This window comes from Mastigoproctus giganteus, chromosome 12, assembly GCF_048544385.1.
Source record: "Mastigoproctus giganteus isolate SK-2022 chromosome 12, ASM4854438v1, whole genome shotgun sequence".
Taxonomy (NCBI): Eukaryota; Metazoa; Arthropoda; class Arachnida; order Uropygi; family Thelyphonidae; genus Mastigoproctus; species Mastigoproctus giganteus.
The window spans coordinates 41806275-41821850 of record NC_143586.1 but is presented as its reverse complement, the minus strand read 5'-3'; the positions used below and the strand labels follow the sequence as shown (position 1 = coordinate 41821850).

The 15576-nt window shown below is 38.0% G+C and overlaps 1 protein-coding gene across 3 annotated transcripts in view; it reads left to right on the top strand.

Moving 5' to 3' along the window:
• The first annotated feature begins 3331 nt into the window (after positions 1-3331).
• The window catches only part of LOC150076952 (uncharacterized), a 54372-nt gene continuing 42127 nt past the window's right edge, over positions 3332-15576 (top strand). For all 3 annotated transcript variants that reach the window (XM_090386003.1, XM_090386002.1, XM_090386001.1), the window contains exons 1-2: positions 3332-3725; positions 12021-12156. In XM_090386003.1, the coding sequence (XP_090242129.1) occupies positions 12046-12156 (111 nt within the window). In that variant the 5' untranslated portion in view covers positions 3332-3725; positions 12021-12045. The remainder of the gene's footprint in view (positions 3726-12020; positions 12157-15576) is intronic.

The window sequence follows — 15576 nt, the reverse complement described above, 5'->3', positions numbered from 1 at the left end:
TTGTGAATTGGGGATACATTTGCACATCTCCAATCCGTTGGGACCTTCCCTGAGTCCAAGGATGCTCTCATAATTATGGCCAAGGTTTTGCTTACTTCCTTTGCCGCCTCCTTTAATATCACTGGATAGATCCCATCCCCCCCAGGTGCTTTTCTTATGTTTAACTTCAACAATTTCTCCTCCACTTTGCTCTCAGTTATTACAAAATCATTAAGCACCCTGCTAAAATTTGATAACGTTCTGGAATTTTTAAACCTTAATAACTCCTCATTTGTGAATGTAGATGGAAAATACTCATTCAGTTTGTTTGCTATCTGAGCAGGATCATCAACAGTCGAACCATCGATATCAAGTGGACCAATATGATTCATCTCTTTCCTTTTCCCTTTGCCAAAGATTTCTCGTAATCTGCGTTCGCCTGCCTAACCTCCTTTGTGACTTGATTACAGACTAGCTTTTGGACTGTTCATTGTTCAGGCCTTAAACTATATTTGCCCTTGGAGGTCGGGAGTGAAATACGAGGGATATGATATTCTTGTCGAAGCTGATCAGAGTAAACCTGAAGCTTTAAAATTTAAAGAAATAAAGTACATAGGATGAATGTAAGAAAAGGAAAGCCCCCAACTTACTGGTTGTCGTAGTGTTGGGGGCTATAACCACTCAACTCGGGCTTTGATGGCCTGAGGGAGTTATTGAAACACGTTCTTCCTTCGCAAGCTGGAGTGCACTGTAGCTTTCCTCAAAAAGATGGACATTCTTCTCTATACTTGCAAAGGTTCCTATAAATCATAAAACACCATGTGTGCTTCCCCAGAGGCCTCTTTACATTGTATTATAAATTTAAAATTGATTATATCATAAACTTGCCATCTTCGTCCTGAACTTAACTCCTCTCCCCCAATAGCTTATTAATAATTCCTGGATTTCTGTACTCCAGATGCAAACCTTCTCTTTATTAAACTTCATATCGCATCTTAAATAATTTTGAAGCAACATGTCCTGATTCCGGTCGTTAGGCCATTCTCGCCTTTAAATCGTCAGCAAACATTTACGACATCTATTTTGTTCCCTCATCAATGTCACTGAGAAAGACTTGAAACAGGAGGAAGCCTCAGAACGATTCACCCTGAAGAATGCCCATTTATGACTACACTCTCTTCTCTCTCTCTTATCCTGTCTTTTTACCGGCCCTTGATCCAAGAAGGAACTTACCAGTAAAACCAATTTGCTCCAGTTTATATAATAGTCTTTCATGGGGAACTGTATCAAAGGCCTTACTGAAGCCCAAATAAATAATATCGAAGTTGTTTGTCGCATTAAAATGTTTTATAACTTCGTTATAGTAATTCAACACATCGATTTTGTTACACTTACACTTATAATGCGTTTGTAAATCAGTGTTTCGAAAGTCTAACTTCTCTCGTGCTCTTTTCTTCCACTCAGTTAAACCCTTAACCTGCCTTGGCATGTATTTTGGCATCTTTCTTTTATGGAACAACTTGACCATAATGAATGCGTTTGCAGGTTCCATCATATATCGCCATCCTCTCCATGCCGGATGGAAAAGACTTGAGTTCGAGTTCTGTCTCTGCCGTGAGGAATTTTCATGGCCTTTTTCGCAACGTGGCTGAGTTAGTCGAAGTGAAGGTAGTATGGTTTTTTCTTCCGGAAACTTGGGTTTTTAGTCCAGCAAACAAAAATCGACCTCAGAACCGCAATTTTCAGACACGGAGAAATATAGCGTTCGTCACTGTTGCTTCTAAACCCCAACACCAACAATGACATTTCGGTTACTGCGCTGTCCAGTTCTTGATGCTGTTTGGATCCTTAATGAGAACCAATTCGAAGATAATAGAACTTGGGACTTCCTTTCACCACTTGGTTGATGCCAATACTTCGGATACTTTTTCGATAACAACGAGCAAAGTACGTGTTTTTATTATTGTATATTTAACATATCATAATAAAAATGAAAAATTGTTTCAGATGGTATATTTATTCCCCTGGTGAAGAGGTATTCAACCCACCGGTTATATTGGTGACCATGCTAAAAAGAACAAGGTTAATTCAAATATAACGGAATTTTTACTACAAAAATACATTAAATATGAAAAAAGTTTATTTTTTAATCGAAATACTCCATATTTATAAATAAACTACTTGCGCCACTGGTGGAAATTTTTAAAATTAACTACAAAACATTGTTTAATTATTGAAATTAAAATAAACGCCTTTTAATGTTACTTCTAAATCGCATTTGTGATATAAGACTGCTGTAGAGTGTTATTGATAGTTTCATTGATCAAATTTCCATGCAGAAGGAAAGTCATAAGTGGAATACAGCTTACAGGAATTAACTCTGAAGCACAGGTTTTAAGAACAAGTGGAGAGCCATCAGAAGTTAGATTTATAGATATCAAGGTTGTTCAGCGTTCTTCTATCGGAAGACCAAGAGGAGGTCCTTTCGGATAGCTCAGTGGATATAATTACTCTCCTCAGTATGCTGATGCCTCATAGCTTGAGTTGCTTTGGCTTTTAGCACATAAGTACTAAGAGAGGCATTGAGTGGAATGTGTGTGGTATAGTAGGAGCTGATCAATCAAGATCATTGAAGCAACAGTTAAAGTAGGATACCAATAATGTAGCTCTATCTTTGGCTGAGAATGCAACATAACCATCAGGTTGTTGGACGTGTAGATGGACAGAAATTGGGGCCGGTTGCTTTGGACAAGAAGTTTCTTACTCAGTCTGTTGAAAATTGAGTTTGTGGTGATTATTAATACATTTTCAGCTTTTGAGAGCTTTAGTATAGAGAGAAAGTGAAGCTGCGAGATTCCGACTCAAGCTAATTGCTATATTCTTATATTTTTTTTATTCTGGACAGCTTTAGCATAGTTTTATAATAGCAAAGGAAGGATGTTAATTTAAAATATTGTTTTGCTGGCCTGTCACAGATAATTACTGGTCTCGAAGAGACATTCGTACTGATCTCAAACACGGAACAGATGACCTAGTTTGTTCAGACTTAACTCAAGAAAAAGTAGTCCTTATCACTCAATAGGTGTCGCTGATGTCACAAGCGAGTATCAAAGAAAGGTAAACTGTTCCAGTACAAATTTCCACTCTTAAAAAAAAGCGCTCCATTGCAGAAATTCCCTCAAATCGCAAAATTTCTCTCTCTCTGGAGTTTCCTCCTCTGCAAGTTCATCAGCTAGAACCTGACTTGTCAATGTCCCATGGCAGTTGCATGGCCGGTGACGTCACGATGACGAAATTTTTAGCGAAGGTAGCTCTTTCAGCTTTCCGGCTCGGCCCAGACGGGTCTCTGTAACTGTGAATGCGGAGTTTAGCTCCGTTAGTTGGGGCTGCTACGAGGGCCTTGCGCACGCGTCGCCAACAACAGCTGCGGGCCACACACATAACGCGCGCGCGCGCACATACACGGTGCTTCGGAGTTCGGCCGACAGAGTGGACAATGCCCTGCAGGATTTGCGCGCATTAGTAGCGATGCTGTAGGACGCCGATAGTTTCGGTGTGCGTGTGTGTGTGATCGGTTACCTACTCACCTGGCGATGGTGGTGTTTTGAAGGGTGGATTGTGTGGTGTTTGTGCCCTTTAGGTTCTGCTGCTACTGACTCAGTGACCCACGTTCGCTAGGTTATTTGGAAGATCAGGAATAGCAATTGGGCCTGTTTTGAAGAAGAACAATCCTTGTTCGTTATCAGGTTAGTCTGCAATTACAAATTTTCAACAATTCCTTTTATAGAGTACTGATTATCGTTGTTTCTCCAATGGGTGTCCCTCATTTTAAACGTTTTTATCGCTCATTTTGATGAAATAATAATAAATGCTTTAGTGATTTTATAAATAATAACGTTTGCAATTAGAAACATATATTAGCAAAACGAAGGAATAATTTTTTCTACTTAATACCCCTCTTTAAAAGAAAAATTAAAATATAGTTAGTGTGATTGGTTGATTCTCGTTGAATCACGTGGATTTAGAATGGTCACTTAATTCCGATTTTGATCAACAAAATGTCCTGCTATATTTTTATTACTCATTGAAAAATCTAATTTTCTAGACAGCTTCTTCAATAGGTAAAGAAAAGGAAAAATACCAAAATTTATGGCCTGCAAAGTTTGCAATGTCCTGCAGGTGTTTGAAATAATTTTTTTAATGTCTCTATTTATTTAATATTCTCTATGCATTTTTGTTTTCTATTTAAGTTACCGCAGAGTTGTTAGACTTGTTTTTTTAAAGCACGTTTTAATAATAATTCAGCTGCTTGAATATAATTTTGAGGCTGGATTGATCACTTTTTGCTGTCCAGAATATGCCAGACAAGTTCAGTTACAAAAACTCGCAGCCAGTGATTGATTTTGTTAATAACAGGCGCTAAGTTAATAAGCAAATTAATTCTTTGATGTTTTTTATTAAAAAATTATGCATTATTTATCATAAAAGTATGCTGAAGATTTAAAAATTGAGTTTATGAGTTAAAACACGCATGCGTACCTATTTATTATTTTAATAATAATAAATAAATAAACTAGGACTCAGGAAATAATTTCGTGATTCAAACTTCGTTTATCTTTTTCTCTATATATGACACTCCAGTCGGGCCGGCCCTTGAAAAATATTCCTTAAGAACTATGCATCAACTTCGATTCCATATTGTACGTTACAACTCGATTTTTGAATTGCCCCAATAAGAAAAAGAATTAACAATAGCAAGATAGAGAGAAAGTATGGCTATGTTCTACAAAAACATAATACAGAAATCATTATGAACTAGTTTCTGTGAGTATTTTACTTGTAATAGTAGAGCTATGCCAAGGAACAATAGTTGGCAATAGAAACTGTTGTTAAGATTCTTTTCTGTCAGTTGTCTTCTTGTCCATTGTGTGGAACTTTTTGCTGGGACAGAGCCCTTGCAGAATGCAACCCTTAACGGAGGGGCAAAATGAATTTTCCGATCGCGTCATTTTTAACAAGCAATTTGGAGCAATAGAAAAACAACAACAAATGCGCGTGAAGCATAACCGACTAGTTATGTCTGGCAACACATCCGGTCTGCACGATATTTTAATTATCAGTTTCATTTAACCGTTAATCTAACAGATAGCGAGCTTTTCAAAATTATTATTTTTTTTTAACCCCAGGCCAATGAAATGAGCGCGAAGCTTCTGGAAAAAGTAACGCCAGAGGGCTCACAGCAAGAGGAAGAACTCAGTTGACCCACTTTATCTCCTGCCACATAGTAGATACCGGAGACATCTGTTAATTCTTCCTCATTTGTTAACCCGATTGCTGCTTCTTCAACATGGCGATTATCATCACTCGGAAGAAGAAGAAGAAAGCTCAGAAACTGTTGTTGATCGCAATCGGCCTGCTGGTCGCGAGCAGAATCCCAATAAAAGTGTTAGATTCTAAAGTGAATGCACGACATTGTTGAAACTGAAAGCGGTTCCCCTACCTTCCAAAATTGGTGGTAGATGAAACCCTTTATGCAGACGCATTAAAAATATCAAGGACCTTGAATTTACCTTCTGAAAACTCCTCTCGATGCCGTTGCCATAATCGTCGAGTTACCATCCTTGAAATAGTTGAGGTTCTAGCCACTTCAGCTTGCGAATGTTCTGTCATCATTCTGCCAGTAGCCATTTGCTTCTTTGAATCTACCAAATGGTCTGCTACCTACTATTCATTACTTTTTAAATGCGGATTCTTGAAACAAACGAACACGGATGTTTTGTTGAATGAGTCAGTAATTGGAATTTCAGTGGTAAACCTAAGACTTCGCAATCGACCGGTCAGTCAGGATCAGCTAGCGCCAGACACTCGATATTAGCATTTTGTGTACTGTGCTAACATGCTGCCACAGCAAGAATCTCAAAGGTCAGCCACGCGCAGCCCACCAACTAATTGTCTGAGATCTTCTTCGTGATTTTGTTTTAATTATAAAATGTGGTTTGATTTATTGAACCAAGAATTTATATAGAAAGAGAGAAAAATCAGATGACACGCCAGTCCTTTGCTATGCACCTCAAGGGTAACGGTTAGGAACTATTCTGTTGTCAAAATTTTCATCCAGGAACTTTGGATGAAATTGGAGAGTATTCAATGTTTCCAAACCTTTCTCTAAAACGGTATGATGAATAAAAAAAATCATCCTGTATTATTCAAAAGCGATGCAACTACTAGATAATTCTTCAGCCCATATTCTAATTTCTCTTGTTGACTTGTCCATTCAAATTGAAGTTAACTTCAACAGACATGCTATGACATTTGGTTTATCTTGAAAGAGATGTTTTGTTGGTTTGACAGTAGCGAAATCCACTCCCATAATCCTTGTTTCAAGTCCAGATGGTGGATTCTACTGATGGCTGGTCATTGGTCAGAAATTAAGGGTAGATGCAGAGAATATTTTAAGACACAAAAATATAAAATTCGCCAGGGCTAAAAAAAAAGGCTTGGTGACCAAATAGAATAGATTTAATGGGATCAAATGGAACACAATTTTTCTGTTGCATCAGGTGTGCAAAAGAAGGAAACCTGGGGACAAATACTCATACCTTCAATACGAGTTTAATAAAATCCACATTTCCATCGCAAGGACAAACAACCGGCATTTACTACGGCATCGTAAGACTTCTCTTTACTCCCTCCGACATGAAAGAACCCATATTGAGAGGCAAGAATGAAGGAGGGTTAAATAATGACCTTGAATTAGAACCCAGGCCAAGTTGAGAACTGGCACCGTGGTACATAATAAGACCATTACTCCAACAACAGACTGGGCGGAAAGATGGGGCTTGTTCCTCCTACTCAACCCGGGCGAGTCAGTTGGGAAAGTGAACTCGAAACTGTGTTGACACGAGATACGGAGGGTTCGTGTGAGTAAAGCAGCTCACCCTTTGGATAGCTGTCAGTCGGCACTGGAGGAAATTATTACACTAATCTTTTATTTTTATTACCATTTCGGATCTCTACAGAAACCTTGTCACAAATGGAACTTCTTTAGGATTGTTGACTCATTTAGAATGGCGTTAATTCAAAATTTTTGTTTTTCTCAGGTTCTTCAGGTGGTAAATTCTTATTCTTTTTTATTACGCTTTGAATTCGTATTCACTGTTTCCTGTAAGTTGTCCTCTTACCACAGATCGATTTTTGATTGTGAGATATACAAATTTGAAGATCTTATTACAAACTAAAGCGAGTACAACAACTCCTTTCAATCGAAGGCTTGTTGACACTTTATAGGATCTGCAGGTAGGTGTCTACTCTGAAGATTACTGCTCCAGTCCAATCTCCATGTTTGCTTTCCGAGAAATCGTCAAACAGCTGCATCAGACGAAGTTGGTATGTTGACCTTCATTTCCCCACTCAGTTCTTAGTGACATCAACCCCTACCGGGAAGATTGCAATGCAAATACGAACACGCCTTTCTACTTTCCATGTCCAAAATGTTTATCGAACTGTCAAGAATGTGGTCTTTGTATTTTTCTTATATTGCACAACTAGATATTGTTATCTTATAAGTGGGAACTGTAGATTGAAAAATGGGGGTTTTGGGGATGGGGGGGTGAAAAGAAACAACAGTGGAGACGGATATAAAGGGGAAAGGGTAGCTGCCTGATTTATACTCTGGAGTAATTTTTCTAAAGGAGTCAAGAGCGGAAACGCACGACTGTAAATTTTACCTAGAAGCAATGGGGTGGCACTTATAGCCCTTTTAGTGTACCCTCCATTGATCCCTTACAATGCTGTCTAAAAGGCATATCAATCTAAACACGAACCTCCCTTCCGATTGTAATTTTTTTTATGTCCTTAGTAGTGGTCGCATATGAAATAAAATTGTTAGCATTCTCACCGGATATTGCACAGTCCAAAGAGGGGAGGGGGGTGGTGATCCGGGCCTACTTCAATAGAATTTTATGGGTTTATTGTACCGCATAATATATTATGTAATGCATCCTCTTGAGAACGTCTGCCTATTTGTACAAATTGGAGGTTTCACCATTGCTTGAACTGATCGCTAAAGTCAACAACACGTGTAGTTTGTTGACTCAAGGAAGAATATGAGTCTTCATGAATTGCAGTATCATTTCAATCGGTAGTAGTGCGCAAAAGGATTATACATAAGGAAAAAAGGTTTTACTACATGTTCTGTGGGTTAAATAAGTTTATAATTACTGCCACAGGGAAAGGGATGGTGTTCTTGGATCTGTAAACACTAATCCAGAATGTTTTGCTTCGGTGAATCATTCAAGAAGTTGTGAAAGCATTTTGTTCTGAAGGAAGGAAAAGAATTGATTCTTTTCCTGATTATTCTTAAAGTGCTGTTATTATGTCAAGTAGCACTGCTGGAGAGTGTTACGAGAGGGGGGAATTTAGGGCAGGGAGGTCTCATGGTTCCTGATTCTTGGATCGCACGCTATTTGAATTTTATATATTTTTATTTATCAAAGTAAAATTACAGTAAACTTGGTAAAATCATGATGGCACTTATCTTTAAGAATCCATGCCAAAAAGAGTGAAAATTCTTTATAAGATGCCTGCAGGACTGAATCGTCTAAAATGGTAATGAATGCATTCAACTCTTCGAAATTATTTCTTATCAAATAACAGATACGAGTAATTATTAATTAATAGGAGACAATAAACAGTTTTAAAAAAATAATAAAAGCAACACCTTAGGTATAATGCTTAAATTTTAGCTTAATTTGTTTATTAGCTACACCTTTCGCTAAAATGTATCTCTAAAGCATAATTGGAAGTGTAGGGTTTTGTTAGAGGTCTACCTTTTTTGTAAAACAGCTAAATGTGAAAATTCATCTCCTGAGAGTCGAGTTCTTTCATGCGGACGGACATACAGACAGATTATTTTTATTTTTTTTAACTGCCTGGCACATTTCTGTAGGTGGACATTTGAAGATTGTGTTGGCAGCCTAAATATTAGCTTAACTCCTTTAATTTTGAAGTAAATCTTTTAACTAAACTTACACTGAGTTCACAAAATATTAGACACCTAGTGAACTCTAGTAGCATTTTTGGATTAAATTAAGGGTTGTGATTATTCGAAAGATTGAAATGAACTCAAGTCTGGCAAGAACCGACAGCTGATGTCACTTATCATTCTGGTAATGAGTTTCTACTATAGAAAAACCTCCTAAAAAACATTTTCTCCACTTCTTTATTTCCCTGAATGCTCCCATTTAAGATCCATTTGTTGTGCACTGGTTGATGAGGCAGTTCTCTTGCACCCTCCTCTTCCTTGACTCTAGTACCCATCTTGTTTATAAGCTAGTATGTCGACTTTTTTCATCCCTCACCATATGTTGGAGGTCTCTTCTCGTGAAGTCACCAAACAGGAAGGGGAAAAAACAAAACAGGTCGCTATTTTAATGCTCTAAAAGCGCGAAGGTGGCTCAATTTTTATTTTAAAATCCGAAAAGAAGTATGAAAGGGGATGCGAAGTGACTGGTAAAAAATGTGAAGGTCATAACGGTAAGATAACCACACGGTGGAGTTTAAAGATACCGGAGGGTGGTAATTATGGGCTATCAACTCGGTGAAACACCTCATTCCATTCCTCCCTCACCACACAGAGGTGTCTCCGTTATTTTTTTCAAGCTTCTTCTGGTCCAACCTTGAGCATACAGTCAATTCTCGTTAGCTTTTGGAGAGAAAGAAAATAAACCAGAGATTGAGAACTGCATTAGAGGCTAATGATGCACGTACACGCCATTTCCACCAGGGATATTTAATCGGTGGAAATTTTGTATTTATTCTGTTGTTTAATGAAACGAAATGAATTAGTGTCCATTGATTAGAATTAGGCTTAACTTTCTTGAAGTAAATCCTGATCTGTTCTTGACCCGATTGTTACTTGTGATAATTATTATGCGTGTGACTTCTCCCTTAACCTGTTCATCCTTGGCTTTGGGTCGCCAGGTGAAAGGGTAGCTCATTGACCTATCAGACAAAGTTACGTTTGTGGGTGTTTTATTCCTGGAATACCTGTATGTCGAAGGTTACTTTTTAAAACTTGCGCAGAATCTATGATGTAGTTTCATTCATTGTCCCTGGAATTTTTTTAGTAACTGGAGTTGGACATTACTAGATGAATGATTATAATTTGTTCCTTATAACTTCCCATTGCTTGACTGGATGAAATGGGAAGGTTAGCTGGATACCTAATAGTTTGTTTGCAATAAACCAGAAAGAATAGATTGAAAAATCTGGATTTGTGTAAGAGGAGAGGAATAGGGCTTAGAAATCTTGTAAAATATCAGAGAGGAACTTTCTAATTAATGAAAATAAAATCTATCAAGACAAGTATTTGGGATGGAAGGTGGACTTCTGCTGGTTAACTTGTTTTATGTGACAACCAGAAAGCAGGCTGGCACCATTTTTATGTGGGGTAGGGGAAAGCGAGGGGAAGTAACTTGGAAGGAATTTGCGATCCAGTTTTTTCACATTACGGCGATTGTAGTTTCAGATTTTTGTGGTTCATTCTAAGACATTTGGATCATATAAACATTGGAAAACATTTTATCCAGAGTTTGAAGCCTGGACACCAAACCGAATGTGAAGTAAATGATACTCTTGAATAGACCCGATTCTATCCAGGTCTTTTTTGGAGGTGGTAGAGTTAGACTAAACCCCTCTAAAATTTAAATGTGCCAGCGAATCTTTTAGTGAAGCCAAAGGTGATTGAGCAAATTGATCAGTGGATAAACTGAGTAGTATTATGGACAGAGTCAGGACTGGATGCTGATGTAGATATTAAAGTTGTTCTACTGCTAAGGGACTATTCACAAAGTGCATAATCTAAGAGAGGTGGGGCTGTTTTCTCTTTGGTCTTGGGGACTACAGCAACATTAAACTTAAGTCTTTCGTAGATGTAACTCGACTTCGAGTAACTCCACAGAAAAAGCATCGAGGAATGACATCGCAGCCATTATGTTTTTACCTCTACAAACAGCTTTAAGTGAGGACCCCTAGAATAATAGAAGTTCCGTCTATTCGGAGAATAGACATTAGATGGAAGAGGGGTGCTTCTTTCTAATGGCACAGAACTTCTTGTATGCACTCCCTTCTGTTGTTTATCTAGTGGATAGAAATTAGAAAGGACTGCTATTAATTCTTCTTGTTCTGTGTAAGTTTAATTTGTTTGTAAGAATTAATTTTTGATATCCTTTCTTGTTTAAATTAGTTTAATTAGTTCTCAGATTGTGTAATCTTGGTGTAAGTGTTTAACAAGATCACTTTTCTTACAAATACACAAACCTGTGTATTTGTATATACAAGCTTGTATTTATTTATCATATTATTTAATTTTTGTTTGTTGTAGTAAAGCGTACATGGTCACATTGCAGTGTAAAATTACACGAGTTTCTATGGCTCTGATAATGACTCGGATCTATTTTTATTTAAGCTTGCAGGAATTTAAAACTTTTGTTGCATAACAGTGGGAAGGAGCAGAGGGGTATCATCACGAGCTTGGGCCCTGGTGCACCGTTTCTTTATTAACCTTCAAGGTCATTTTTCTGTTTTTCCCTTTGGGTTCCTTCGGGTCCCGGTGCAGCTGCACTAGGAGGAGGGGCCAACAAATGTTAATTGATTCATGTATTAACTTCAAGGTTAATACATGAATAAATTAACACAAATCAGATTATCCACTGGGAGGTGGACCATGTGTTCAGAATGTGGGATATCAGCTTAAGATTCTGTGTTGAGTATAACTTGGAGGCTCTTTGGTGTTTAATCTTCACTATTGTGTGTATCCATGTCATCTCACATTGTATGGCCGATGATTGGTTTCAGGAGAAAGTTTAATTCTCCTCCCCCCCACCAGTCCACATTAAGCTAATTATGGTGGTAGTTCAATATCAGATTTCATTTCATTTTTAAGTAGACGTCATCTATTAGTTATGATGACTAAGTTCGTGAATTGGTACCATTTAAATTTAACTAATTTTGTATTCATCAATTTAAAATTACCTTTTCAGGTGTGGTCCGGACCCCTTAAGCGAAATGGTTAGTCGCCGCAAGATACTTTCCAGGTCGCGAGATGAACTTAGCTCCGATGCAAATAATATGGAAGATGAAGAGGATGTTTGGTTCCAGAAAGACAAACTCTTCAAAGTAAGTTTAATCTTTTACATTTAATAGGTATAGTTCAATTTAAGTTCATACAGGGATAAAGAAAAAAAATGCTTTTCATGAATACTTCATTGTGAACTGTGTCACCGTAGGCATATATTTGATATAATAGTCATCTTCACATGCAAATTCCGAGTGTCCAATATAAATCGATTTGCTATCTTACAGAGCCGCACATTTTGCATATTATTTGTGGCTATATCACTTCATTTTTTGACTTGTTCAGTGGGATAGCCACATCTCCAGTACTCATGGTGGCAAGTCATCGTCGTTTAGATGATTCTTTGAGATGACTGGCAGCTGGACGATATGAGGCCTGGCAGGTGGAGGTGGCACGTTGGCTGAATGTATCACACGGTGTTGTTTCAGCTCTATGGAAGCAGTTTCAGAAGGCAGGAAACATTACAAGAAGAGTTGGCCAAGGTTGCCCGAGGGTTACATCAACCAGAGCATACCGCTATCTGACTCTAACAGCAAGACTGAACCTATAATGTCCAGTCATCAACTGTCCCTTGAGGTTGCTGCAGCCAGAGGTGAAAACATTTCCAAACGGACTGTGTTAATAAGGCTCAATCGAATGTGCGACTTTTCAGGTGTAAAGTTAGCCCAGATTTTTGAATGCACAACAACTCCACTGCACATAGAGCTCAAGTGGTGGAGGAATATCTTGAAACTGAAGATATCAATCGACTGCCGTGTACAGCACGATCACAGACTAAAATATGATCGGACATGTGTGGGAAACCTTTTGGCGTCGCATTGCACGCTGACAGCCAACTCTTCAGTCACTATGTGACTTATGGTGTGCGTTGGTGGAAGAATGGGATTTATTGCCACAGAATCTTATAGATACCTTATATCAAGAATGGTTTCCCGCTGACAGGCCTTTTTAGTAATTCTTATACAAACCCTATAAATGGCCCTTATCCATGTGAAGTTTCTCGCAGTCTCCTAATTTCATTTTTATTCTATGGTACCTTACCATACCCAATTTTGTTCCACTTCATCGCAAGCTGCAAGAGTTACATCACGTTTTCTAGGTGTTCTGTTAATTTTGTTGAGCAGTGCAATATCGCTGTAGTGGAGATCATAGCAGCCTCCTAGGGATATACACTATAGCAGACCCATAGGGACAGTTTTGTTATTCGGGACATTCTGTTACTTGTTCTCATTTATAGAGGTCCAAGTTCAAACGTAAGAATTCCTTGGTTGAAAGTAAATTCTGGGAATTGTTTTTATTAGTATTAATTGATAATGTGGGATACTTAAATTCTGTATTTTCATCTTGTAAAGAGCAATATTGTTAACGTGTTTCAGATTAGGCGGAAGGCATGATTTTTCATCCCGAATGCAGGTATACTTCACAGAATGCACTCAGAATATAGAAATTGTCCCCTAATCTGCGAAGACACCATCGTTGGGACAGGCATATAAATAGATTATAAATAAAAAGAATCTCACAGCAACTGTAGTTTTAAAATCTTTCCCTCAATCCCAAAAACCAAAGGACATTTTCTTATATTTTCAAAAACGAATTCTACAGTCAAAAGAAATTGCTTTTTGAAATCACGTTTTCAAATATGAAAACCGGTGTTAACTGTACCAAAACTTCTACCTTCGAAAAACATTTTCACTAAATTAATTCAGCCTAAAGAAAGTTTACAAAGCGCAGGTGTGATATAACCTAATTTTTGTAATTTGGAAATATAGGTGTGCCATTCGTCTCGCCTTTCTTGAGACTGGAAACAAGAACACGAATGACCTCGTATTCCAGAAATAATTAACGCTCAAATGAAGTGAATTAAAGTAGATAGAAAGAAGATGGGGAAACGAGAATAGTCTTGATACATGCCTATAAAGCAGTGTTCCTAAAATCCGTCCTCTTCTACTTTTTAAGACCTCTTCAGCCATTCCCGAATAGCTTCTAGAACTCATAAATCAGAGAGAGAAAAAAAACTAAACTATGCCCAACAGAGTAACGAACTCATCATAATATTGAACAACAAGGGCTTGAATAAGAATGAGGTCGGTGTATGGCTTGCTCATCTCAGATCTACCAAACCTTACTGTAAAAAAAAAAGTTTTAAGATATCAGCTGAAAATTATAGCGGATGTATAAAAGAGATAATTTCTCTAATGATCTTTGCTTCGGGACATTGGATTGGTTTAATAGCTGTAATATGAGAGCACATCATTTATTACCCATAAAAGTCTAAGCCTTTGACCCGGAGTGCCAGACATCCCCCTGTTTGCTTCACTTTATCGAGAAACTTTACTCGAAGATGCACTGATGGCCATAAAACCAAAGTCGTGGCCACTTTTGCGTACACCTTTTCTTAAGAAGATAAGAGGCTATTGTGTCTTATAAAAGCGTGCCATACTGCTCAGAATTTTGACCACATTTCTTCGCTTAATAATGGAAAATAGTCTGTTATATAAATAAGATTAGTGCTGACACCTATCGAGGAAAACAAGAATCAATTTAGAAAAGTTCCCGTGGGTTGGATTTTAGCCAAAATATGTTTTTATTCCGATTTCAATCGTATTTTCGAACAGAAAAATCAATAAAGGTCTCGCTTAAACTTTCCCGCTCATTTTCTCTTCCATCTCCACCAGCCACCGTTAAACTTACTCGAGAATATTGCCTTACTTCTTCGTCTTGTTTAAAAGGCAAAAGTGTGTCAGTGCGCGCGTTCCACACAAACACCTTTTAAGTTGTCTTACCAGTCCGACGAGATAGCTAAGCAGCGACACATGTGGGTCAACACCTGCCTCCAGCATTAGGGCTACGCGCGTGCTGCACAAACCCACTTTCGGTAGCCTCATTCGGAGGATCTTGACGGATTAAGGGCAGCGTTTTTCCCCATATTTTTTAAAATTTTGTCACTTTTAAGATTACCTCATGTTTTGGTTTTAAAAATGGTGATGGTAATACCCATAGAACACCGCAAGGTCCCATCACTGGACACATCAAACCTTAAAAGGATTCTCGAAGGATGGATAAGAATCCTCCCCACCCCCTTAGCAATAAAGTGACCATTGCGCATGTCATCAAAAGTCACTAACGTAGTTGACAGCATGGAATGAATTGGTGGTCAAGTCGATGGGAGTATCTTTTGGATACCACTCTGGGCGGACCCTGTTTTGGAGAAGGAATTTTGATAGCTTTGCTATTGTACGTCTCTAACTACAAGGGTGTTGTTCTGCTAAGGTGGGGGAAGGGGGAGGCAGAGTTAGCTTATTGAAACATGTTCATTGTTCGTGTGTTCAAAGGAGTGATAAATACTAAAACAAACAAGTAGGATTCTGTTTGTTTTTAATTCTGGATAATAAACTTTTAATTTCTTTTTAAGATTATTTATGAAACTGACGCCCACAAGATTCTAAATCTTGTGTATTAAG